The sequence below is a fragment of the Ranitomeya imitator genome, chromosome 3 (assembly GCF_032444005.1).
Source record: "Ranitomeya imitator isolate aRanImi1 chromosome 3, aRanImi1.pri, whole genome shotgun sequence".
In the NCBI taxonomy this organism is placed as follows: Eukaryota; Metazoa; Chordata; class Amphibia; order Anura; family Dendrobatidae; genus Ranitomeya; species Ranitomeya imitator.
The window spans coordinates 420,275,527-420,300,237 of record NC_091284.1 but is presented as its reverse complement, the minus strand read 5'-3'; the positions used below and the strand labels follow the sequence as shown (position 1 = coordinate 420,300,237).

The window sequence follows — 24,711 nt, the reverse complement described above, 5'->3', positions numbered from 1 at the left end:
CGCCGCAGCGGACCAGAGACACCCATCCGACCGGACCAGCAGTGGGACCGCCCCCAGGTGAGTATAATCTAACGTCTTTTTCTCCTCTTTCGGGTAACATCGGGGGCTTATCTACAGCATTACAGAATGCTGTAGATAAGCCCCTGATGCCGGTGGGCTTACCTCATCCGCGATTTTCGGGGTGACAGGTTCCTTTTAAGGAACCATCTTCTATAGATTAGACACTAAGACGCATGGAAGGGTAGAGCAATATGTGTTTTATAGTCTTCTGGTCAAAAACAAAATGTTGACAAAAGAAAGGCCTAAACTTATAGTATGGTCTCTGAGGTCATCTGGTGGCCACTCTAGGGAATTGCATGACATCACAGAAATTTTACAATTCTCATTTATTAAAACCTATAGAGAAATGCAAAATGGATAGCTGCAACACGTCTTGTTATTGTATAATCTTATTATTCTAGAACATGAGTGCCAATCACTAATCTGTGGTATGTAATCTCTACTAACGTTGTTTTTTTACAAGATTTTTATGAAAAATAGATCAAGAAGACAATACAGACAAATTATTCAGCGTTCACACCCAAATATATAAGGCTGATGTGTGCCAAACAATTAGACTACCCTAAATACAGATGGGCAACATGCATATAAATATTGTTTAATTTTTGATCATATTATATAGTGTAAATGTATAATCGTTATTGAACAGAGCATGATAAAAAGAAATAATCATCATCGTATGTTAAAAGGTCAGTAGGTTAAAAGAATATCAATCATTGGGTGCATATAAAATAATAACTTAAATACGGTAGTTCTACAAGAAAAGACAAATCTTAAGTTTGGTTTTATATAGCTTTTTTTCTCAAAACAGTCCTGACCCCAAGCAAATAATTTTAATGTAAACACAAATACGGTAATAATATTCTACAATAGAAATTGTACAAACATAGGTTTTGCTCAATTAAGTCTGATCTGCTTACATGTTCTTTATAGGTGTTGTCCACTACTAGGACCACCCCTTCTTAAACTAAATGCGATCCCAGGGCTGTAATTTGATAAAATTACACTGGTGTCACTGTCTCTGGTCACTTTCTCTGCCCCCTGTTAAAATAAACATAAAGCAGAAGTCTGAGATCAGCTGCAGCCTGGACTTCTGCTTCATGTTCAATTTGTCCGAAGGCGGAGACAGTGACGTTAGCGCTGATTGGGCGCTGGGCAACAGGTGTCAATTCACTGCATCACAGCCCTAGGACCGCGAGTGCCAATGTCGCTGGAAAAAAAGTGAGTATAGGTTTATTTATTTTATCAGGTCTGAATATTTAGTTTAACCCTGCTGTTCTGTTGGTCAAAAATGACCGACTTTGAACTTCAATATTCTTTAAAATATTCAAGATGCGGCTCTGAAACCCGTGGCCGACCGACCCATCCTCATTTAAGTCAATCAACCACAAGTTTCAGAACCGCATCTTGAGCACCCCAAAAAATACCAAAGTTCAAAATAGGTCTCCCCAGACCGAACAGAACAGCAGGGTTAAGAAGGGGTTGTCCTAGTAGTAGACAACCCCTTTAACACACATTCTAGAAGCACAAGGACTAAATACTGCTCTTTGCCAGTAGCACTCTCCCCTAAATTACTGACAGAGACCAGGATAGTTTAACATACGGTGGGGCAGACATTAACAGAGGATCTTAACCCCTTTACCCCCAAGGGTGGTTTGCACGTTAATGACCAGGTCAATTTTTACAATTCTGACCACTGTCCGTTTATGAGGTTATAACTCTGGAACGTTTCAACGGATCCCGGTGATTCTGACACTGTTTTATCGTGACATATTGTACATCATGATAGTGGTAAAATTTATTTCATATTACCTGCATTTATTTGTGAAAAAAACGGAAATTTGGCAAAAATTTTGAAAATTTTTCAATTTTCCAACTTTGAATTTTTATGCCATTAAATCACAGAGATATGTCACACAAAATAATTAATAAGTAACATTTCACACGTCTACTTTACATCAGCACAATTTTGGAACCAAAATTTTTTTTTGTTAGGGAGTTATAAGGGTTAAAATTTGACCGGAATTTCTCATTTTTACAACACCATTTTTTTTAGAGACCACATCTCATTTGAAGTCATTTTGTGGGGTCTATATGATAGAAAATAACCAAGTGTGACCCCATTCTAAAAACTGCACCCCTCAAGGTACTCAAAACCACATTCACTAAGTTTATTAACCCTTCAGGTGTTTTACAGGAATTTTTGGAATGTTTAAAAAAAATGAACATTTAATTTTTTTTCACAAAAAACTTAATTCAGTTTCAATTTGTTTTATTTTACCAAGGGTAACAGTTGAAAATGGACCCCAAAAGTTGTTGTACAATTTGTCCTGAGTACGACGATACCCCATATGTGGGGGTAAACCACTGTTTGGGCGCATGACAGAGCTCGGAAAAGGAGCATCATTTGGAATGCAGACTTAGATGGATTGGTCTGCAGGCGTCACATTGCGTTTGCAGAGCCCCTAATGTACCTAAACAGTAGAAACCCCCCACAAGTGACCCCATATTGGAAACTAGACCCCCCAAGGAACTTATCTAGATGTGTTGTGAGAACTTTGAACCCCCAAGTGTTTCACTACAGTTTATAATGCAGAGCCGTGAAAATAAAAAAAATCTTTTTTTTTTTCAAAAAAAATATTTTTTAGCCCCCAGTTTTGTTTTTTTCCAAGGGCAACAGTTGAAATTGGACCCCAAAAGTTGTTGTCCAATGTGTCCTGAGTACGCTGATACTCCATATGTAAGGGTAAACCCCTGTTTGGGCACACGGGAGAGCTCGGAAGGGAAGGAGCACTTTTTTACTTTTTCAACGCAGAATTGGCTGGAATTGAGATCGGACGCCATGTCGCATTTGGAGAGCCCCGATGTGCCTAAACAGTGGAAACCCCCCCAATTATAACTGAAACCCTAACCCAAACACACCCCTAACCCTAATCCCAATGGTAACCCTAACCACACCCCTAACCCTGACACACCCCTAGCCCTAATCCCAACCCTATTCCCAACCGTAAATGTAATCCAAACCATAACCCTAACTTTAGCCCCAACTCTAACCTTAACCCTAGCCCCAACCTTAACCCTAGCCCTAACCCTAATGGGAAAATGTAAATACATTTTTTTAATTTTTCCCTAAGGGGGTGATGAAGGGGGTTTTGATTTACTTTTATAGCGTTTTTTTTTTAGCGGATTTTTATGATTGGCAGCTGTCACACACTAAAAGACACTTTTTATTGCAAAAAAATATTTTTTGCGTTACCACATATTGAGAGCTATAATTTTTTTCATATTTGGGTCCACAGAGTCTTGTGAGGTTTTGTTTTTTGCGGGACGATTTGACGTCTTTATTGGTAACATTTTCGGGCATGTGACATTTTTTGTTCCGATTTTTGTGAGGCAGAATGACCAAAAACCAGCTATTCATGAATTTCTTTTGGGGGAGGCGTTTATACCGTTCCGCGTTTGGTAAAATGGATAAAGCAGTTTTATTCTCCGGGTCAGTACGATTACAGCGATACCTCATTTATATCAATTTTTTATGTTTTAGTGCTTTTATACGATAAAAACTATTTTATAGAAAAAATAATTATTTTTGCATCGCTTTATTCTGAGGACTATAACTTTTTTATTTTTTCTTTGATGACGCTGTATGGCGGTTCGTTTTTTGTGGAACAAAATGACGTTTTCAGCGGTACCATGGTTATTTATATCCATCTTTTTGATCGCGTGTTATTCCACTTTTTGTTTGGCGGTATGATAATAAAGCGTTGTTTTTAGCCTCTTTTTTTTTACGGTGTTCACTGAAGGGGTTAACTAGTGGGACAGTCTTATAGGTCGGGTCGCTACGGATGCGGCGATACTAAATATGTGCATTTTTATTGTTTTTTTTATTTAGATAAAGAAATGTATTTACAGGAACAATATTTTTTTTAATGAATTTTTTTTTACACATGTAAATTATTATTATTTTTTTTACACTATAACATTGCCCAAGGGTAGGGGGGCATCATGTTATAGTGTAAGATCACCGATCTGACACTTTGCTGTGCACTGTGTCAGGTCAGCGATCTGACATGCACTTCTGCAGGCTTCCCGGCGCCTGCTCTGAGCAGGCGCTGGTAAGCCATCTCCCTGCAGGACCCAGATGCAGCCCCGCGGCCATTTTGGATCCGGGCCTGCTGCAGGGAGGAGGGTAAGAGACACTCGCAGCAACGCGATAACATCGCGTTGCTCCGGGGGTCTCAGGGAAGCACGCAGGGAGCCCCCTCCCTGTGCGATGCTTCCCTATACCGCCAGAACACTGCAATCATGTTTGATCGTAGTGTGGCGGGGGTTAATGTGCCGGGGGCGGTCCGTGACCGCACCTGTACATAGTGCCGGATGTCAGCTGCGATAGGCCCGAGAGCGCGGCCAATCGCATATGACGTACTATCCCGTCGGTGGTCATACGCGCCCACCCCACCTCGACGGGATAGTGCGTCTAATGTCAGAAAGGGGTTAAGTTCTGGGTATTGGTAGCACTTAGTAAAGTTGAAGTGATTAAAAATAAAAGTATAGCATAAAAATAAAGGTATTTTTGTATTCCTAAATTAGGCCAGTAAGCCTGAATATATCATTTTGTGAAGAGGGGCTGTTTTTTTTTTCCATCCACGTGCTATTAGTTTCAGTTACCTTATACGATGGCAGGAAGCAGAGGACTCCGTGGCTCACTGTCTGGCACACTGATAGTAAAAGGGCACCAATCTCATCCTGAAACTCGAAGGTCTCCGCATGCTGAAATGTTGCACAAAGTTTACGGCCTTTTGGACCAACGCCAACCGTTCCAACCCACACCTGTTAAGATAAGCACATCATAGCTGTCTGGGGTAACAATGGCATTTACACTGGTTGATCATATATTAACACAGTCTCACAAAATTAGTATGGCAAAAAATGTCTATTTTTCAACATAATTATACACAATCTCAGGTACTGAAGTGAGGAAAGACGGTAAATTGCACATTATTAAGATTAAAATTAAAATCTTTATTGTTAATATGATATTATAAAAGAAAAAAATAATTGTTTAAAAATTCAAGTTATGGAACATGAGGCAGCACGCTAACACGGAAATAAGTTATTGCGAATGACCGTGATTGTATGCACAGTTTATGACTCTGATGCCCACAAAAGAAAAGAAAATGAAAAAATGCAGACTGCACTCAGAATGTATGAAAGATATAATGTCTGTTTGCTGTATAAATCTCACGGGTGTAACGCATGAAGTGATCCACAGTATGAATATAAAGTGCACAGTGCGTATGTAATAATTTGGACCACTAGACTGCCAGTATAAATATCACAGCAAAAATACAGAGCTTGATTTTTTAACATAACTGATAAAAATCACTAGATAGAGCACGGCATGACTAGAAAGGGAAGGAAATTCATTTTGGCTGGAATAGATTGCGGATGCCATTTCACATTTGAAGAGCCCCTGACATGCCAAAACAGCAGAAACCCCCACAAGTGACACCATTTTGGAAACTATACCTCTTGGGGGAACTCCTCTAGGGGAGTAGTGAGCATTTTTAACCTTCAGGCGATTCACAAAATTGTACAACATTGGGCTGAGTAAATAAAACAATAAGATTTTTTACCTACCATAAAATCTGTTTCTCATATTATTCATTGGGAGGACACAAAACCATGGAGGATAGTCTGCTGCCACCTGGAGGCTGACACTATCATTGCATTTTAATACAATTGGCTCCTCTCCAGCAGACTACACATTGGCTGCTGGAGCAGGTTTCCTCAGTTTTGTGAGAAAGCATTAAGAGTACAACAGAAAAGAATTAAGGCAAGAAGAAAAATAACTGTATGCCCTACCGGGCAACAAAGGAGCTGTGTCCCCCAATGAAGAAACGGATTTTATGATAAGTAAAAAATGTCACACACGTGAATCATGGCCCCACTGTGCCACACAAGCTGGGCTTACCTAGGAGGGGCATAGCTAAGCGGCTACCTGGTTTTCGATGGAGTTCCTGATGGTGGAGTTAGGCTTGAGCTGCAGGTAATTGCCAGGTATCACTCCTAGGCATTCCTCGGAACTGCAGCTGCTAACACCAGTGGTCAGGATCGCAGACAGGGACATTTGCTCCTAGTCACTGGCAGGACAGGATTCAGACCCTGTTCAGACAGCAAAGGTTCTGGGTCATCGGGCAGAATGGATAATGGCTCAGAGTCACAGGCAAGACTGGATTTGGATACAGTACAGATTCTGGAGCGCTAACCAAGTCCGACACTGCTGCTTTTTAATGTACAGCCAGAACGGTTTCAGGTTCGGGTACCACAGGAGCGTCTTCAGGGTTCAGGTACTGCAGGTGCAACTTAAGGTTCAAATACCGCCGGAGTGGTTTTCAGGCTCAGGTACCACCAGTGAGGCTTCAGGGTTTAGGTACTGCAGGAGCAGTGTCAGGTGCTCAGGTACCGTTGGAGCGGCTTCAGGCTCAGGTACCGCCAGAGCGGCTTCAGGCTCGGGTACAGCCAGAGCGGCTTCAGTTTTGGGTACCGCAGGAGATGCTTCAGGCTCTGGAACCGCAGGAGAAGTGTAAGGCTCAGGTACTGCGGGAGCTGCTTCAGGTACTGCGGGTGCAGTTTCAGGATTCAGGTACTGCAGTTATGGCTTCACAGTTCAGGTACTGAAGGTGTAGCTATAGGGTTTAGGTACCGCAGGTGTGGCACTAAGGTCAGTTACCGCAGATATGGCTTCAGGCTCACGTAGCATAGGCAATGGAAACATGTTGAGGGTTAGTCAACACGGGTCACAGGCATAGGTTCAAGTTCAGACTAAGCAGGATCTACAACAGGTTCTTCTACTAACAAAGTAGGTTCAGGGATCAGTTCAGGAATCGGTTCAGGGACCTGAATAGAATCCAGCAGGAATGAACACAAAAAAACAATAAGATGAGCGTTGTACTGGCACCTCCCTACAGGGGAGCAAGCTTTAAATACTAGATGCCCCACAGTTATTGGCTGGGGGAATTTCCAAAGTGTGTATTACAAAAAAACTATTTTTCTCATTTGTCTTATTAGAGGAAACAGAACTATGGAATGTTCTAAATCTGTCCCAAAGGTGGGATAGTATTAGGTCTCATACCGTTATCACCTGGTTTTTCTGCCTTCAGTATCTTCCTACCAAGATTTGCATCTGCCGAGGCAAAAGTGTGCACTCTGTAAAATGTAGAAAATGTATGCACCGATGCCCAAGTAGTTGTTTTACAGAGGTGCAAAGCTGATGCCTGATGATGAACTGCCAGGAAACCCCTACAGTCCGCGTCGAGTGCCACTAATTCTAAATGGGGCTACACTGACATTAGCCTTATAGGCCTGGGTAATAGTCTTGATCCAGAGGGCAACGGTCGCTTTAGAAGCGACGTGACCCTTACAAGGGCACTGTGGTGTAAAAAAAAAACCAAGGAATCAGAATGCCTAAAGGAGGCAGTGGCAGATAAATAATATCTTACAGTTCTAACAACGTCCAACCAGTGCAGAGCATTATCAATAGGATTACATGGTGCTGGACAAAAGGAAGGTAGAATAATATCTTCATTAAGGTGAAATTCAAAACTAGCTCTGAGAGAAAAGACTGAACTGGCCTGAACACTACCTTATTCTGATGAAGAATAAGTTGAGGGGTGCGACAACACAGAGTAACAAACTCAGAGACTCAACTAAAAGAAGTGATGGTTATAAAGAAAGCTATCTTAGAAAGAAAAAGAGCAGAGATTTATCTAATGTACTCAAAAGGCAGAGACTAAAGAGGCTCCAAAAAAAGATTCAGATCCCAAGGGTCCAGAGGAGCACGATAGGGTGGCTAAACATGTACCACCTCCTAGAGAAAAGTCCTAAATTGGGGTATAGACTCACACCAACAAAAAAAGGCCTCCAAGTGCGATGGTAGACTCGCAATGGGCATTGCTTCCGAGCTCTAATCGATAGCCTGGATGCCCGATTCAGACAGACCTGCTGTCCTCAAAATTATGGCTTCAACAGCCATGCTGTCAAATTGAAAGCCTGTAAATTCGGATAGAAAAACGAAAGCTGGGACAGCAGATCTGGACAGCCCGGAAGAGCCCAATGGACATCCGCCAAGAGACTGATCGCATCCAAATATCAGGCCGTCCGAGGCCAACCCGGAACAATGAGAATGACTGGAACACCCTCTGCCCTGATCTTCTTGAGAAGTCTTGGTAAAAGTGGTAGAGGTGGAAAAAAACAAGGCAGAATGAACTGGGAGCAATGGATTACAAATGTGTCAACCACGAACACCTGGGGGTCACAGGATCTTGGCACAAATTTTGACAAGTTATGATTTCGTGTTCATGGCAATACATCAAGATCTGGCATACCCCACAGCCTACAAATCTGCCTGAACATCTCTGGGTGAAGAGCTCACTCTCCTGTCGGCAGCTGTTGGCAACTTAAAAAGTCAGCTTCCCAGCTGTCTACCCCTGGTTTAAGAACTGCAGAAATTTGAGGGACTTTGTCCTCTGCCTGCTCCAGAATCCCTGGAACTTCTTCCATGATAAATGGCTTTCATATGCTCCCCCTGGCAGTTGATATAGGCCACAACAGTAGCATTGTCTGAATGAACTCGAATTGGCTACACCTGAACTAAGTCCTGCTAATGTAAAAGAACCAGACGGACAGCTTTGAGCTCCAGCACATTGAATGGGAGAAGTCTCTCCTTTCTGCTCCAAACCCCCTTGGACACTCAAGTGATGGAAAATTGCTTCCCAGACGGACAAGCTGGCATCCATAGCGATCACCTGCCACTGCACGGTTTGAAAAGAGCGACCCTGAGTTAACAGGGGTGATGTCAACCACATGAGATTGACGTCAATGAAGGGGAGATTGTATTGATGTGTCCCAAGAGGCTAGGAGGGTGTTCTGTAGAGGCCTTGACCGAAACTGACTAAACGGTACTACCTCGAACGTCACCACCATGTTTCCCAGGATGAAGGGAACGACTGCCTAGTTGTTTCAAAGTTCTGATGGAAGACTGAAACGATAATCTCATCTCTTATGTAAGAAATACCAACGTCTAACACCATTCCCAGAAACCGTAGCCGCTGTGTTGGAACGACAAGACAATTTTAGACTCAGAAGATTGGAGAAGGGCAAACGTTGTTCCTATCTTCAAAAAAGGAAAGAAGATGGAGCGAAGAAATTACAGATCAGTGAGCCTTACTTCTATACAAGGAAAGATCTTTGAATAAAATTATTAAACAGCATGTATGTAAATACTTGGATAAGATTACAGTAATTAATCAAAACCAGCATGGGTTTGTAGTAAACAAGACATGCCAGACTAATCTAATTTCCTTCTATGATGGAATCCGTGACTGAGTGGATCAGGAAAATGTGGTACATATAGTATATATCAACTTCAGTGAAGTATTTGATAAAGTATTTCATACTATCCTTATTGAAAAAATGACCAACCATGGGATTGACAAGGCTACGGTTAGGTGGATTCATAACTGGCTCAGAGATCGTATTCAAAGAGTGGTAATAAATAGTTGCACATCCAATTGGAAGTGTGTTTCATTTATAAATTATCTAGATAAGAGAACTAAAGGTAAATTAATTAAATTTGTAGACAATGCAAAGCTAGGAGGGATAGCTAACCCTAGAGAAGACAGAAAAAGGATTCAGAAGATCTTGATAAGCTTGAACAATGGGCAGCGACTAATAGAATGGTATTTAACAGGGAGAAATGCCGGATACTACATCTGGGCAAGAATAACAAAAATTACATCTTCAAAATGGGAAGAATAGAACGAAGTAACAGCAAATGTGAAACAAACTTAGGTATATTAATAGATCACAGACTGCACAAGTCAACAGTGTGATGCAGCAGAAAAAAAGGTAAACACAGTTCTAGGATGTATTAAGTGAAGCATAGAGTCTAGATCACGTGAATTAATTGTGCCTCTCTACTCCACCTTGCTAAGGCCTCATCTGGAATACAGTGTCTAGTTCTGGGCACCAAATTTAAAAAAAAAAACATTTAAAAGCTGGAGCAAGATCAGATCACCTGGTTTTTCTGCCTTCAGTATCTTCCTACCAAGATTTGCATCTGCCGAGGCAAAAGTGTGCACTCTGTAAAATGTAGAAAATGTATGCACCTATGCCCAAGTAGTTGTTTTACAGAGGTGCAAAGCTGATGCCTGATGATGAACTGCCAGGAAACCCCTACAGTCCGCGTCGAGTGCCACTAATTCTAAATGGGGCTACACTGACATTAGCCTTATAGGCCTGGGTAATAGCAGTCTTGATCCAGAGGGCAACGGTCGCTTTAGAAGCGACGTGACCCTTACAAGGGCACTGTGGTGTAAAAAAAAAACCAAGGAATCAGAATGCCTAAAGGAGGCAGTGGCAGATAAATAATATCTTACAGTTCTAACAACGTCCAACCAGTGCAGAGCATTATCAATAGGATTACATGGTGCTGGACAAAAGGAAGGTAGAATAATATCTTCATTAAGGTGAAATTCAAAACTAGCTCTGAGAGAAAAGACTGAACTGGCCTGAACACTACCTTATTCTGATGAAGAATAAGTTGAGGGGTGCGACAACACAGAGTAACAAACTCAGAGACTCAACTAAAAGAAGTGATGGTTATAAAGAAAGCTATCTTAGAAAGAAAAAGAGCAGAGATTTATCTAATGTACTCAAAAGGCAGAGACTAAAGAGGCTCCAAAAAAAGATTCAGATCCCAAGGGTCCAGAGGAGCACGATAGGGTGGCTAAACATGTACCACCTCCTAGAGAAAAGTCCTAAATTGGGGTATAGACTCACACCAACAAAAAAAGGCCTCCAAGTGCGATGGTAGACTCGCAATGGGCATTGCTTCCGAGCTCTAATCGATAGCCTGGATGCCCGATTCAGACAGACCTGCTGTCCTCAAAATTATGGCTTCAACAGCCATGCTGTCAAATTGAAAGCCTGTAAATTCGGATAGAAAAACGAAAGCTGGGACAGCAGATCTGGACAGCCCGGAAGAGCCCAATGGACATCCGCCAAGAGACTGATCGCATCCAAATATCAGGCCGTCCGAGGCCAACCCGGAACAATGAGAATGACTGGAACACCCTCTGCCCTGATCTTCTTGAGAAGTCTTGGTAAAAGTGGTAGAGGTGGAAAAAAAACAAGGCAGAATGAACTGGGAGCAATGGATTACAAATGTGTCAACCACGAACACCTGGGGGTCACAGGATCTTGGCACAAATTTTGACAAGTTATGATTTCGTGTTCATGGCAATACATCAAGATCTGGCATACCCCACAGCCTACAAATCTGCCTGAACATCTCTGGGTGAAGAGCTCACTCTCCTGTCGGCAGCTGTTGGCAACTTAAAAAGTCAGCTTCCCAGCTGTCTACCCCTGGTTTAAGAACTGCAGAAATTTGAGGGACTTTGTCCTCTGCCTGCTCCAGAATCCCTGGAACTTCTTCCATGATAAATGGCTTTCATATGCTCCCCCTGGCAGTTGATATAGGCCACAACAGTAGCATTGTCTGAATGAACTCGAATTGGCTACACCTGAACTAAGTCCTGCTAATGTAAAAGAACCAGACGGACAGCTTTGAGCTCCAGCACATTGAATGGGAGAAGTCTCTCCTTTCTGCTCCAAACCCCCTTGGACACTCAAGTGATGGAAAATTGCTTCCCAGACGGACAAGCTGGCATCCATAGCGATCACCTGCCACTGCACGGTTTGAAAAGAGCGACCCTGAGTTAACAGGGGTGATGTCAACCACATGAGATTGACGTCAATGAAGGGGAGATTGTATTGATGTGTCCCAAGAGGCTAGGAGGGTGTTCTGTAGAGGCCTTGACCGAAACTGACTAAACGGTACTACCTCGAACGTCACCACCATGTTTCCCAGGATGAAGGGAACGACTGCCTAGTTGTTTCAAAGTTCTGATGGAAGACTGAAACGATAATCTCATCTCTTATGTAAGAAATACCAACGTCTAACACCATTCCCAGAAACCGTAGCCGCTGTGTTGGAACGACAAGACAATTTTAGACTCAGAAGATTGGAGAAGGGCAAACGTTGTTCCTATCTTCAAAAAAGGAAAGAAGATGGAGCGAAGAAATTACAGATCAGTGAGCCTTACTTCTATACAAGGAAAGATCTTTGAATAAAACTATTAAACAGCATGTATGTAAATACTTGGATAAGATTACAGTAATTAATCAAAACCAGCATGGGTTTGTAGTAAACAAGACATGCCAGACTAATCTAATTTCCTTCTATGATGGAATCCGTGACTGAGTGGATCAGGAAAATGTGGTACATATAGTATATATCAACTTCAGTGAAGTATTTGATAAAGTATTTCATACTATCCTTATTGAAAAAATGACCAACCATGGGATTGACAAGGCTACGGTTAGGTGGATTCATAACTGGCTCAGAGATCGTATTCAAAGAGTGGTAATAAATAGTTGCACATCCAATTGGAAGTGTGTTTCATTTATAAATTATCTAGATAAGGGAACTAAAGGTAAATTAATTAAATTTGTAGACAATGCAAAGCTAGGAGGGATAGCTAACCCTAGAGAAGACAGAAAAAGGATTCAGAAGATCTTGATAAGCTTGAAGAGCTGCCAAGATGGTGAGCTGACTGCAAATTATGTCCTATGAGGAATGGTTAAAGGATCTGCGAATGTTTAGCTTTCTAAAAAGAAGGGTAAGAGGAGACTTAATAGCTGTCTACAAATATCTGAAGGGATGTCACAGTGTAAGAAGGATCATGCTTATTCTCATTTACACATGGAAACACGAGAAGCAATGATATGAAGCTGAAAGTTACAGATTAGATATTAGAAAAAACTTTTTGACAGTAAAGGTGATCAATGAGTGGGACAGGCTGCCACGAGAGGTAGCGAGTTCCACTTCAATGGAAGTCTTCGAACAGAGGCTGGACAGACATCCGTCTGAGATGGTTTAGTGAATGCAGCATTGAGCAGGGGCTAGGGCACGATAAAGGTCTCTTACAACTCTAACATTCTATGATTCTATAACTTTGTCCTGTTGACAATCCAACAGAATCACTCCAGAGTCTGAAGAACGGCTCTCTAGATTTTGCTCAAAGGATGATGCCATGAAAAGAATGTTGTCTACATAGGGAAAAACAATTATTCCCCTGGAGTGTAGTAATGCCATAAGCAGGGCCAGAAACTTTGGAAATACCCTGGGCGCTGCGACCTGTCCAAATGGAAGAGCCCTGAATGGATAGTGATCTTGATTGACCGCAAAGCGAAGAAATCACTGATGGGCTGGAAAAATTGGCACATGCAAATAAGCATCTTGAATTTCTACTGAAGAAAGAAATTATCCGGTTTCCATGGATGCGACCACTGACCGGAGCGACTGCTTCTTGAAGTGACGAAGATGAAACCATGTGTTTAGGTGTCTTAAATCTAAAATAGACCACACCACGCCGTCCTTTTTGTAGATAACGATTATCGTAGATTTGAATGAATCTAGCGCTCTGGAGTGGGAAATGTTATAATCACTTCTGCTTGAAGCAAGGAAGTTATCACCTGATTGAAATTGGCCCTTGTGCTGGGAGACCAAGGAGGGCAAGATCAAAAGAAACGATCATAAGGTACAGTTGTGAACTCTATTCTATAACCCAAAGAGATTACCTGCCCCAAGCCATGACTCATGAAAAAGGAGGAGGTGGCTACCTACATAGGAAGAAACCCCAAATGGGGGCCGTCCGTCAAGCATCGACCTGGAGGGCTCAGCCCCTGATCCAGAGGGGTGTCCGATGGGTTTTGCTCTAAAAGGTAGCTTTCATCGAGACCTTCTGATAACTTGCCAACCTGACTCGTTCGGTATTTGCAACACACTTCTGAAAGGGACGGTTATCCCTGGACTGATGAAGCAGAGAGCTTCTGCTGCCTGTTGCTTCTGAAATGATTTTGTCTCCCAAATAATTGAGACCCTTGGAATGGTAGTCCCATCAAAGGTTTCTTGGAAGCCAAATAATTACTTGCCACATGGATAGAGCACTCCTCTGCATTTAAGGATACTGCACAGCAATAATTTCCTGCCTGTGCAATCTGATCAGCAACAGATTAACTACTCTTACAATTTGGGAACCAGACAACAAATGTCATTGCAAATGCCTTTATAATAGATGAAATGTGGATTACATCCGCGCTGCTGCGACAAATAATAGATCCAGATATACTTGTAAGATGTTCGGGTGGTTTATTCAACGCGTTTCGAAGCTCATGGCTTCTTCTTCAGGAAGTTTCCACACAGAGATATTGCAAATGCCTAGCCCATGCTGTTACCGTCTTGTAAGCTCAAGTGGCAGAAAATGCTGGGAAAAGGGCAAAATCTGCTGCCTCAAAATCGGACCCTATACATCTGTCTGTGGGATCCTTAAGTGCTGGAATCTCGGCTTAAGGTAGAGTGGTCACCTTAGATAAGTGAGACACTGGAGAATCTAGCACCAATGGGGTAGACCAAGCGGCCACCAGCTCTGCTGGGAAGGAGTATAACAACTGCAAACGGCTACACATCTGAAAGTGTTTGTCTGGGTGTTTCCATGCTCTCTGTAACAGCTATGTAAACTCCACATGGCTAGAAAATGATCTACTCATGCGATTACCCCTCCTAAAGAAATCTGCTTAAATAACGGGTGGGGGCGACTGAAGTGACATTCCCAAACAGGAGTCGACTGCCGATACCAAACTATCTACTATTTCCTTTAATTTTCCCAACTGATACAGATCCAGGACACATTTTGAAATGAAACTGGAACTGGAATCTTCTGTCCCCACCATTGCATCAAAACTGCCATGACCAAAATTACTAACAACTTACTGGTAAAGGGAACAGACAATTCTATATGCTCCCCTTTTTAGACCTGTCCTCTGCTTTCGACACATTCAATCACTCCTTCCTACTACAAATAATATCTTTCCTTGGCATCATAGACTTTGCCCTCTCCTGTTTCTCCCTTCTGCAAATCCCTTCAGTGGCTCCCAATTCCCTAAACAATTAATATTGACCTACAAAGCCGTCCATAATCTGTCTCCTCAGTATATCTCCAAACTAATCTCCCGATATCTTCCAACATATAACCTCTAATTGTAAAAGATCTCCACACTTATATGCTCCTCACCCAATCATCTCTAAAACTTCTCCAGAGTATCCTCCATCCTCTGGAATTCTGTGCCCCAACACGTCCGATTATTATCCGTCATATTCAGGACTTTCAGACGAAACTTGAAAACCCATCTCTTCAAGTCAGCTTACAACCTGCAATTGCCTGCTGCCAACTCTCCAAAATCGGAACTGCTACAACCCCCCTCCACTGCCAACCTTCCACTTCCTTTCCCTTCCTTCTCCATTATCCTGTAGAATGTAAGCCCACAAGAGCAGGGATTCCTCCTTTCTGTATCAGTTTGTCATTGTTATCTTGTTCTCGGTAATCTACATTTGCACTTTGTATGTAAAGGTACCGTCACACTAGACGATATCGCTAGCGATGTGTGACGTTGCAGCGTCCTGGCTAGCGATATCGTCCAGTGTGACACGCAGCAGCGATCAGGCCCCTGCTGTGATATCGCTGGTCGGGGAAGAAAGTCCAGAACTTTGTTTCGTCGCTGGATCTCCCGCTGACATCGCTGAATCGGCGTGTGTGACGCCGATTCAGCGATGTCTTCGCTGGTAACCAGGGTAAACATCGGGTTACTAAGCGCAGGGCCGCGCTTAGTAACCCGATGTTTACCCTGGTTACCATCGTTAAAGTAAAAAAAACAACCACTACATACTGTGACAAAACACTCTGGGATCGCCTTTGCTGGGGTCAAAGGACACGTGGTTTGTGCATTGAATCTGAGGCGTACAGCAGGTTTCTGAGCAGGCTGACCTCAGGTCAGATTTATTAACATGAAAGCAACACAAAAAACAAAACATAAAAATAAATCCTAGCCTGTCCGGCACTAACTAAACAAATACGTTGCTATCTCAACAACTGGGGGGGCTTCTCCCACCCAGCTAACATCACACAACTTCTTGAGCAGAGCTCTTCACTCACGTTTGTCCCACACAGGCAGGCAATCTGTGTGCCCCAGGCAGACACTGGAAACACCCAGCTGGTCATCTTTTATTCCTGCAATCATTAACCCATTAGCACCCTGAAGATACTGAGTGGCCTAATTCACATAGGACAAACACCTGGGCGAGATATACCTGCCTCCAACTACCACACCAGCATGAGTCTTACATATCCCCCCCCCCCTTGCTCAGACCACTCCGGTCGAGCAAGAACACTTTTGAAACAGTGCACTCGGGATAGGGCATCGGCGTTCCCCATCTGCACCCCAGGTCGGTGCTCCACCGTAAAAGAATAAGCCTGCAGGGCAAGGAACCACCGGGTTACCCGACTATTACGGTCTTTGTGGAGGTGCATCCACTTGAGAGGGGCATGGTCTGTGACCAGCCTAAACTTCCTACCAGCCAGGTAATACTTGAGGGAGTCGAGAGCCCATTTAATGGCTAGGCACTCTTTTTCAACCACCGCATACCTCTGCTCATGTACAGTTTCCGACTGAGATAGAGGACCGGGTGTTCGACTCTGTCCCTCACCTGGGAAAGTACAGCTCCGACACCAGTATCAGAGGCATCAGTTTGTACCACAAACTCGCTGCTGAAATCAGGAGTCACTAGTACGGGCTGAGAGCACAAAGCCCATTTCAGGCTGTGGAAGGCCTCTTCAGCAGCTGAGGTCCATTTTACCATGACGGAACCCTTCCCCTTGGTAAGATCCGTCAAGGGAGTAGCCATGGCTGCAAAATTGGGTATGAACCGGCGATAATAGCCGGCAATCCCCAGGAAAGCCTGCACTTGTTTCTTGTTCACTGGTTGTGGCCAGCCCTGAATTGCCTGTATTTTGTCGATCTGGGGTTTAACCACTCCTCGGCCAATCACGTAGCCCAAGTATCGGGCTTCTTCAAGCCCGATGTGGCATTTCTTGGGGTTTGCCGTTAAACCTGCATCTCGCAGGTCATCAATCACCGCTTGTACCTTCTGGAGATGAGTTTCCCAGTCCATGCTGTAAATTACGATGTCATCCAGGTAGGCAGAAGCGTACTGTCTGTGAGGCCTCAAGACTCGATCCATCAATCTCTGGAACGTTGCGGGAGCTCCGTGAAGTCCAAACGGCATATAGACATACTGGAACAGACCTTCCGGTGTAGCAAATGCCGTCTTCTCTCTGGCCGCCTCGGCCAGAGGAATCTGCCAGTACCCCTTTGTTAAATCCAGGGTCGTAATGTATCGGGCTTTACCAAGCCGGTCGATCAACTCATCGACCCGGGGCATAGGGTACGCATCAAATTTAGAAACTGCATTCAGTTTCCTAAAGTCATTACAAAACCGGATGGAGCCATCCGGTTTAGGTATCAACACAATTGGACTGGACCAGACGCTGTGTGACTCCTCAATGACTCCTAAGTCCAACATTGCCATCACTTCCCAGGAGACGGCTTCACGGCGGGCTTCCGGAATCCGGTAGGGCTTCACATGAACAGTGACGCCAGGCTCTGTGACAATCTCATGTTTCAGCAACTTAGTCCGGCCAGGTTTTTCGGAGTAAAACTGTCGGTTCTGTAACAAAAATTGCTTAACCTCAGATTTTTGTCGTTCTGAGAGAGTCTCAGCAACCTGCACCTCTGGTACAGTAGGTGAACAAACCGGATGGGGCAGATCCGCCGTTAGGGCAGAGCGGTCTTTCCAGGATTTTATCAGATTCACATGATAAATCTGTTCCGGTTTTCTCTTACCCGGCTGGTACACTTTATAGTTCACTTCACCAACTCTTTCTCGGACCTCAAATGGGCCCTGCCATTTCGCCAGGAATTTACTATCCACCGTAGGGATTAGGACCAACACCCTATCGCCGGGTGCAAATGTACGGACCTTAGCGCCTCTATCATAACTTTGCCTCTGGGCTCCCTGGGCCTGTAACATATGGTCCCTAACAATGGGCATGACAGCGGCAATACGATCCTGCATTTGTGTTGCATGGTCGATCACCGTTTTAAAGGGAGTGACTTGACCTTCCCAAGTTTCTTTTGCGACGTCCAGCAGTCCCCGGGGACGACGGGCGTACAACAGTTCGAAAGGCGAAAACCCTGTGGAAGACTGGGGAACTTCCCTAATGGCAAACAGCAAATAGGGTAACAAGTAATCCCAGTTCTTCCCATCTTTGTCTATCGCCTTCCGGAGCATCTGTTTTAAGGTTTTGTTGAAGCGCTCAACCAGGCCATCTGTTTGAGGGTGATAGACAGACGTACGCAACGGGTCTATTTGTAAGAGCCTGCAGAGCTCCTTCATTACCCTCGACATAAAGGGAGTCCCCTGGTCGGTGAGTATCTGTTTTGGAATTCCCACCCGACTAAACACTTGTACCAATTCCTTGGCGATCGTCTTGGTAGCTGTGTTACGCAAAGGGACGGCTTCCGGGTAACAAGTGGCATAGTCCATGATGACGAGGATATGTTGGTGCCCACGTGCGGATCGGGGAAGGGGCCCAACCAAATCCATCCCAATTCTCTCAAAAGGGACCCCGATGATAGGAAGGGGTACCAAAGGGCTACGGAACTGAGATTTAGGGGCCGCGATTTGGCACTCTGGACAGGACTCACAATAGTTACGCACATCACAATGTATTCCAGGCCACACAAAACAATGCAATATCCTTTCTGTGGTTTTCTGTACCCCCAGATGTCCCCCCATTATATGTCCGTGGGCCAAATCCAGTACCTTCCGCCGATAAGGTTTGGGTACCACTAACCGTTGTACTGTGTCTTCCCCTTTTTTTTCTACCTGGTAGAGCAAATCATTTTCAAGAACCATATACGGGTACGCTAGCCTAGTGTCAGGTTCTACGGGTACCCCATCTATCATTTTTACATTTTTCCTAGCCGGAGTCAGGGTAGGATCTTTCATTTGCTCGCTGTGGAAGTCATCCACCTGGACTCCCAAATCTGGCAGGCAGGGTGCCGGATGGCTGTCTGCCTCCGCCTCTCGCTGAGGTTCCTCAGTTTCCTCTGTTTCCCCCGCCATGACGGAGAAGGGGTACTGAAGGTTAGATTCACTAACCTCCCCAGCAACATCTTCCTGTGGGGTCTCCTCTAGGGACTCGGGACCTCCAGATGGCATGGGAGAAGATTCACGGGTACAGCTACCGTGAAGGAGCAACTGATTCTCCCACAACTGCCAGAAATAGGGAAAATCCCTGCCCAGGATTACATCCTGTAACAATGCGGGAACGAGTCCCACTTTGTGCTGCACTGACCCATAGGGAGTAGAAATCCATATGACCGCTGTTAAGTACGAGCGGGTGTCACCATGCACACACGTCACAGAAAACTTGTCAGACGGACCAGACGGAAGTGCCACCAGACTAGCTTTCACCAGAGTCACCACACTTCCAGAGTCTAGTAATGCCACAACATTTTTCCCATCAACAGATAATTCACACAGGTGTTTCACTGTATCATTTTTACCCGCATTCACACTCACTAGCTGTGTAACCAAAGACATGCGTTTTCTAGAGTCTATAACGTCGCACTGCATGGGTTCAGCGGTAACAGGACAGTTCGCAGAAACATGAACCTTCTCATGGCAGCGGAAACACCTAACAGGTCCCCTACTGAGACCACCGTCCAATACTCTTGGTCTCGGAGTGCGAGCAGTCCCGGACTCCTCCCCCACAGTTTTAAGCGATTTTCCTTCACCCGTGGACCCTGGAACAGTCTTACCGGTTCCACAAGGAGGAGGCACAGACCGGGGTTTGGCGGTGTCGTCGGGAAGTCCTTCTGCCACGGAATAACGCTCGACCAACTCCACAAGTTGATCCGCTGTCGTGGGATTTCCTTGGCTTACCCACCTTTTCAGCGCTGGGGGTAGTACTCTCAGGTACTTGTCCAGGACAACCCGCTGGATTATTTCGGGTTTTGTCAGTACCTCGGGTTGCAGCCATTTCTTTGTCAAGTAGATCAGGTCGAACATCTGAGACCGCGCCGGTTTATCTTGCTGGTATGTCCACTGATGTACCCTCTGTGCACGGACAGCCGTCGTCACACCCAGTCTGGCCAGGATCTCAGCTTTCAGCTTCTCAAAGTCCTGCGCGACCTCCGGGTCCAAATCATGGTAAGCTTTTTGGGCCTCGCCGGAGAGAAACGGGGCAATCATATCGGCCCATCGTGCCTTCGGCCACTTCTCTCTCAATGCCGTCCGCTCAAACGTTGTCAGGTATGCCTCGACGTCATCTTCTGCAGTCAGCTTTTGCCAGTATCGACTCACATGGATCCTTCTGGACTCTGCTTCCGGGTCAGCGTCAGGCATGCTCACCAGGCGCTGCGCCACCTGTTGGAGAAGTTGGCGGTCTGCAACCGTCATGTCCAGTAACTCCTTCAGCTGTGCGGCCATCAAGCGATTAGCTTCGTGCTGTGCGGCAGTGGCCTGGCTTTCACCACGTCTTCCATGCTGTCGCCTGTGCCACGGTATGCCCGCGTTCTCCACCACAATGTGACAAAACACTCTGGGATCGCCTTTGCTGGGGTCAAAGGACACGTGGTTTGTGCAATGAATCTGAGGCGTACAGCAGGTTTCTGAGCAGGCTGACCTCAGGTCAGATTTATTAACGTGAAAGCAACACAAAAAACAAAACAAAAATAAATCCTAGCCTGTCCGGCACTAACTAAACAAATACGTTGCTATCTCAACAACTGGGGGGGCTTCTCCCACCCAGCTAACATCACACAACTTCTTGAGCAGAGCTCTTCACTCACGTTTGTCCCACACAGGCAGGCAATCTGTGTGCCCCAGGCAGACACTGGAAACACCCAGCTGGTCATCTTTTATTCCTGCAATCATTAACCCATTAGCACCCTGAAGATACTGAGTGGCCTAATTCACATAGGACAAACACCTGGGCGAGATATACCTGCCTCCAACTACCACACCAGCATGAGTCTTACAATACTTACCTATCGCTGTCTGTCCCCGGCGCTGTGCTTCTCTGCTCTGGCTGTGAGCGCCGGTCAGCCGTAAAGCACAGCGGTGACGTCACCGCTCTGCTTTCCGGCCGCTGTGCTCACAGCCAGAGCAGAGAAGCACAGCTCCGGGGACAGCGGTAGGTAAGTATGTAGTGGTTGTTTTTTTTACTTCTACGATGGTAACCAGGGTAAACATCGGGTTACTAAGCGCGGCCCTGCGCTTAATTACCCGATGTTTACCCTGGTTACCGGGGACCTCGGGATCGTTGGTCGCTGGAGAGCGGTCTGTGTGACAGCTCTCCAGCGACCAAACAGCGACGCTGCAGCGATCCGGATCGTTTTCGGTATCGCTGCAGCGTCGCTAAGTGTGACGGGGGCTTAACTCCTTCACATGTACAGCACCATGGAATCAATATTGCTCTAAAAATACATAATAATAGCACATGGTATTTGCTCATTTTGTTTTGATCTTAGTTTCTTCTTGTTAAAAGGCTACAATGCGAATACGCACCTATTCATTGCAATTATACCAACCTGTGCTCTGGCTCAATTTTGGGGGTTTAACCCAATAATGCAGTACAGTGACCAGTATAATAGTAAAATACTAGGTCACTAAATAGATAAATACAATGGCAATAAACAGACTTGTACATGCGATTTTGACTTTGACCTGTGACTCAGATCTAAAATTGAAATATAATCGTAATTATTTTGTGGTGCAGAAGCACGATCCACAAAAAAACATAGATGCGAACTGCTAAATAGAATATAAAAAATGTCTGAATGAGGCCTTAGATAGGGGACCACGGAAAACCCTCATGTATCACAATTCCTGTTTTCTCAGGAGTCATGTGTCAACTGAAAGTTTGGCCTTAAAGGGAACCTGTCAACCCCCAGGACGTACAGTGGGTATGGAAAGTATTCATATCCCTTTAAATTTTTCACTTTTATTTCATTTCAGCCATTTGGGAAATTCAAAAAAGTTAATTTTTTTCACATTAGTGTACACTCTGCACCTCCTCTTGACTGAAAAAAAAAATGTAGCAAATGTTGCAATTTGATAAAAAAGAACAACTGAAATATCACATGGTCATAAGTATTCAGACCCTTTGCTCACTCATATTTACTGTCACATGCTGTCCTTTTCCTTGTGAGCCTCCTTGTGATGGTTCTGCACCTTCATGGAGTCCAGCTGTGTTTAATTAAACTAATAGGACTTGATTTGGAAAGGCACACACCTGTCTATATAAGACCTCACAGCTCACAGTGCATGTCAGACCAAATGAGAATCATGAGGTCAAAGGAACTGGCCAAGGAGCTCAGAAACAGAATTGTGGCAAGGCACAGATCTGACCAAGGTTACAAAAGAATTTCTGCAGTACTCAAGGTTCCTAAGAGCACATTGGCCTCCATAATCCTTAAATGGAAGAAGTTTGGGACCACCAGAAGTCTTCCTAGACCTGGTTGTTCAGCCAAACTGAGCAATCATGGGAGAAGAGCCTTGGTGAGAGAGGTAAAGAAGAACCCCAAGATCACTGTGGCTGAGCTCCAGAGATGCAGTAGGGAGATTGGAGAAAGTTCCACAAAGTCAACTATCATTGCAGCCCTCCACCAGTCGGGCCTTTATGGCAGAGTGGCCCGACGGAAGCCTTAACTCAGTGCAAGACACATGAAAGCCAGCATAGAGTTTGCTTAAAAAAAAAAAAACACACGAAGGACTCCCAGACTATGAGAAATAGGATTCTCTGGTCTGATGAGATGAAAATAGAACTTTTTGGTGATAATTGTAAATGGTATGTGTGGAGAAAACCAGGCACTGCTCATCTCCTGCCCAATACAATCCCAACAGTGAAACATGGTGGTGGCAGCATCATGCTATGGGGGTGTTTTTCAGCTGAAGGGATGGGACGACTGGTTGCCATTGACGGAAACATGAATGCGGCCAAGTGCAGAGATGTCCTGGATGAAAACCTCTTTCAGATTGCTCTTGACTTCAGTCTTGGCCGAAGATTCACCTTCCAACAAGACAATGAACCTAAGCACACAGCTAAAATAACAAAGGAGTGGGTTCAGAACAACTCTGTGTTCATTCTTGACTGGCCTAGCCAGGATCCCTGACCTAAACCCAATGGAGCATCTCTGGAGAGACCTGAAAATGGCTGTCCACCAACGTTCACCATCCAACCTGGCGGAACTGGAGAGGATCTGCAAGGAACAATGGCAGAGGATCACCAAATCCAGGTGTGAAAAACTTGCTGCATTATTCCCAAGAATACTCATGGCTGTACTAGCTCAAAAGGGTGCTTCTACTCAATACTGAGAAAAGGGTCTGAATACTTATGGCCAAGTGATATTTCAGTTTTTCTTTTTTAATAAATTTGCAAAAATTACTATATTTCTGGGGGTTTTTTTAGTCAAGATGGGGTGCAGAGTGTACATTAATGAATTTACAAATGGCTGCAATTAAACAAAGAGTGAAAAATTTAAAGGGGTATGAATACTTTCCGTACTCACTGTATAAAGTTATAACTGATTAAGGCCCCATAGTGTAACCCCCACAGTTGTTAGTAATGAGTTTGTGCATGTGTATATGGAGTATGAATGTTTATACTTGTTTACAATGTGTATATAGCTGTCGGTGTGAGTGTGGGAGCCCTCATTCAGTAAAGTAAGATATGGGTGTTGTGAGATGGAGGTGTCACAAATGTGTGTAATCCTGCTGAGACATTTGTGGAATCTGGGAACAGAAGGTTGTAGCAGTTGGCAGGTCCCATTTTGGAGTTCGGTCTGTGTTTAACTTGAGCGATGCAAATTGATTTTCACTTGGTGTGAAAAGGGTTAAAAGGTCCTTTTTGGTCCTTCTGTGATTCTGTCAAGGTGAAAAGATATATCTTTATACACTTTTTGTACTTTATATTCTTATGCTGTGAAACAATAAGTTTTCCCCTTCACTTGTTGATGCAAATGTAACTGTATTTAAGATGGCTGCCAGTATTCACCTCTGCCCTAGTTTTGTTTCTGTTGAGAAGCTAGTTTCGTTTCTGAAGCTAAGTATCATTTTTGCTGAAATGGAAACCTGAGTGACGTGAAGAGAGGAAGATCCACCAGATGACATCAGGACCAACCAGAAAGACTGAATACTAGATACATATTGCTTAACCCCGCCTATTGCACGCCTTCCCCTCATAGAACATATAATGTTGTGTATCAGGAAATAAAGTCAGTTGCTGTGATGTTGCCACTACGTGTGGAAGCACGAGCATGCACGGAGATTGAACCAGCACTTTGTCTGACTCATTCTTATCCGGTACCAATGCTCATAATCTAATTTGGAATGACTGGTGAAGGAAGGATATTGTCATGACGACCCCGACAATTTGGCGCCAACAATGTGGGGCGTGGCCGGCGATCCGAGACCCCTGGACCCATGCCTGGACGTCCGTGGACAACACCCGTAGTGGCTGACCTTGAGGACTGATCACCCTCCAAACACGGTAAGTGGAGATCACATACTATGTATGTGTCACACTTGCTAGTGTTTCAGCCATTATTGGTTTGTCTGTGGTC

General features: G+C 44.4%; 1 protein-coding gene across 3 annotated transcripts in view; it reads right to left on the bottom strand.

Moving 5' to 3' along the window:
* BRIP1 (BRCA1 interacting DNA helicase 1) overlaps nucleotides 1–24,711 on the bottom strand; it is a 567,171-nt gene that overhangs the window by 223,531 nt on the left and 318,929 nt on the right. For all 3 annotated transcript variants that reach the window (XM_069757210.1, XM_069757211.1, XM_069757212.1), the window contains one exon: nucleotides 4,729–4,890. In XM_069757210.1, coding sequence (XP_069613311.1) covers nucleotides 4,729–4,890 — 162 coding nt within the window. The remainder of the gene's footprint in view (nucleotides 1–4,728; nucleotides 4,891–24,711) is intronic.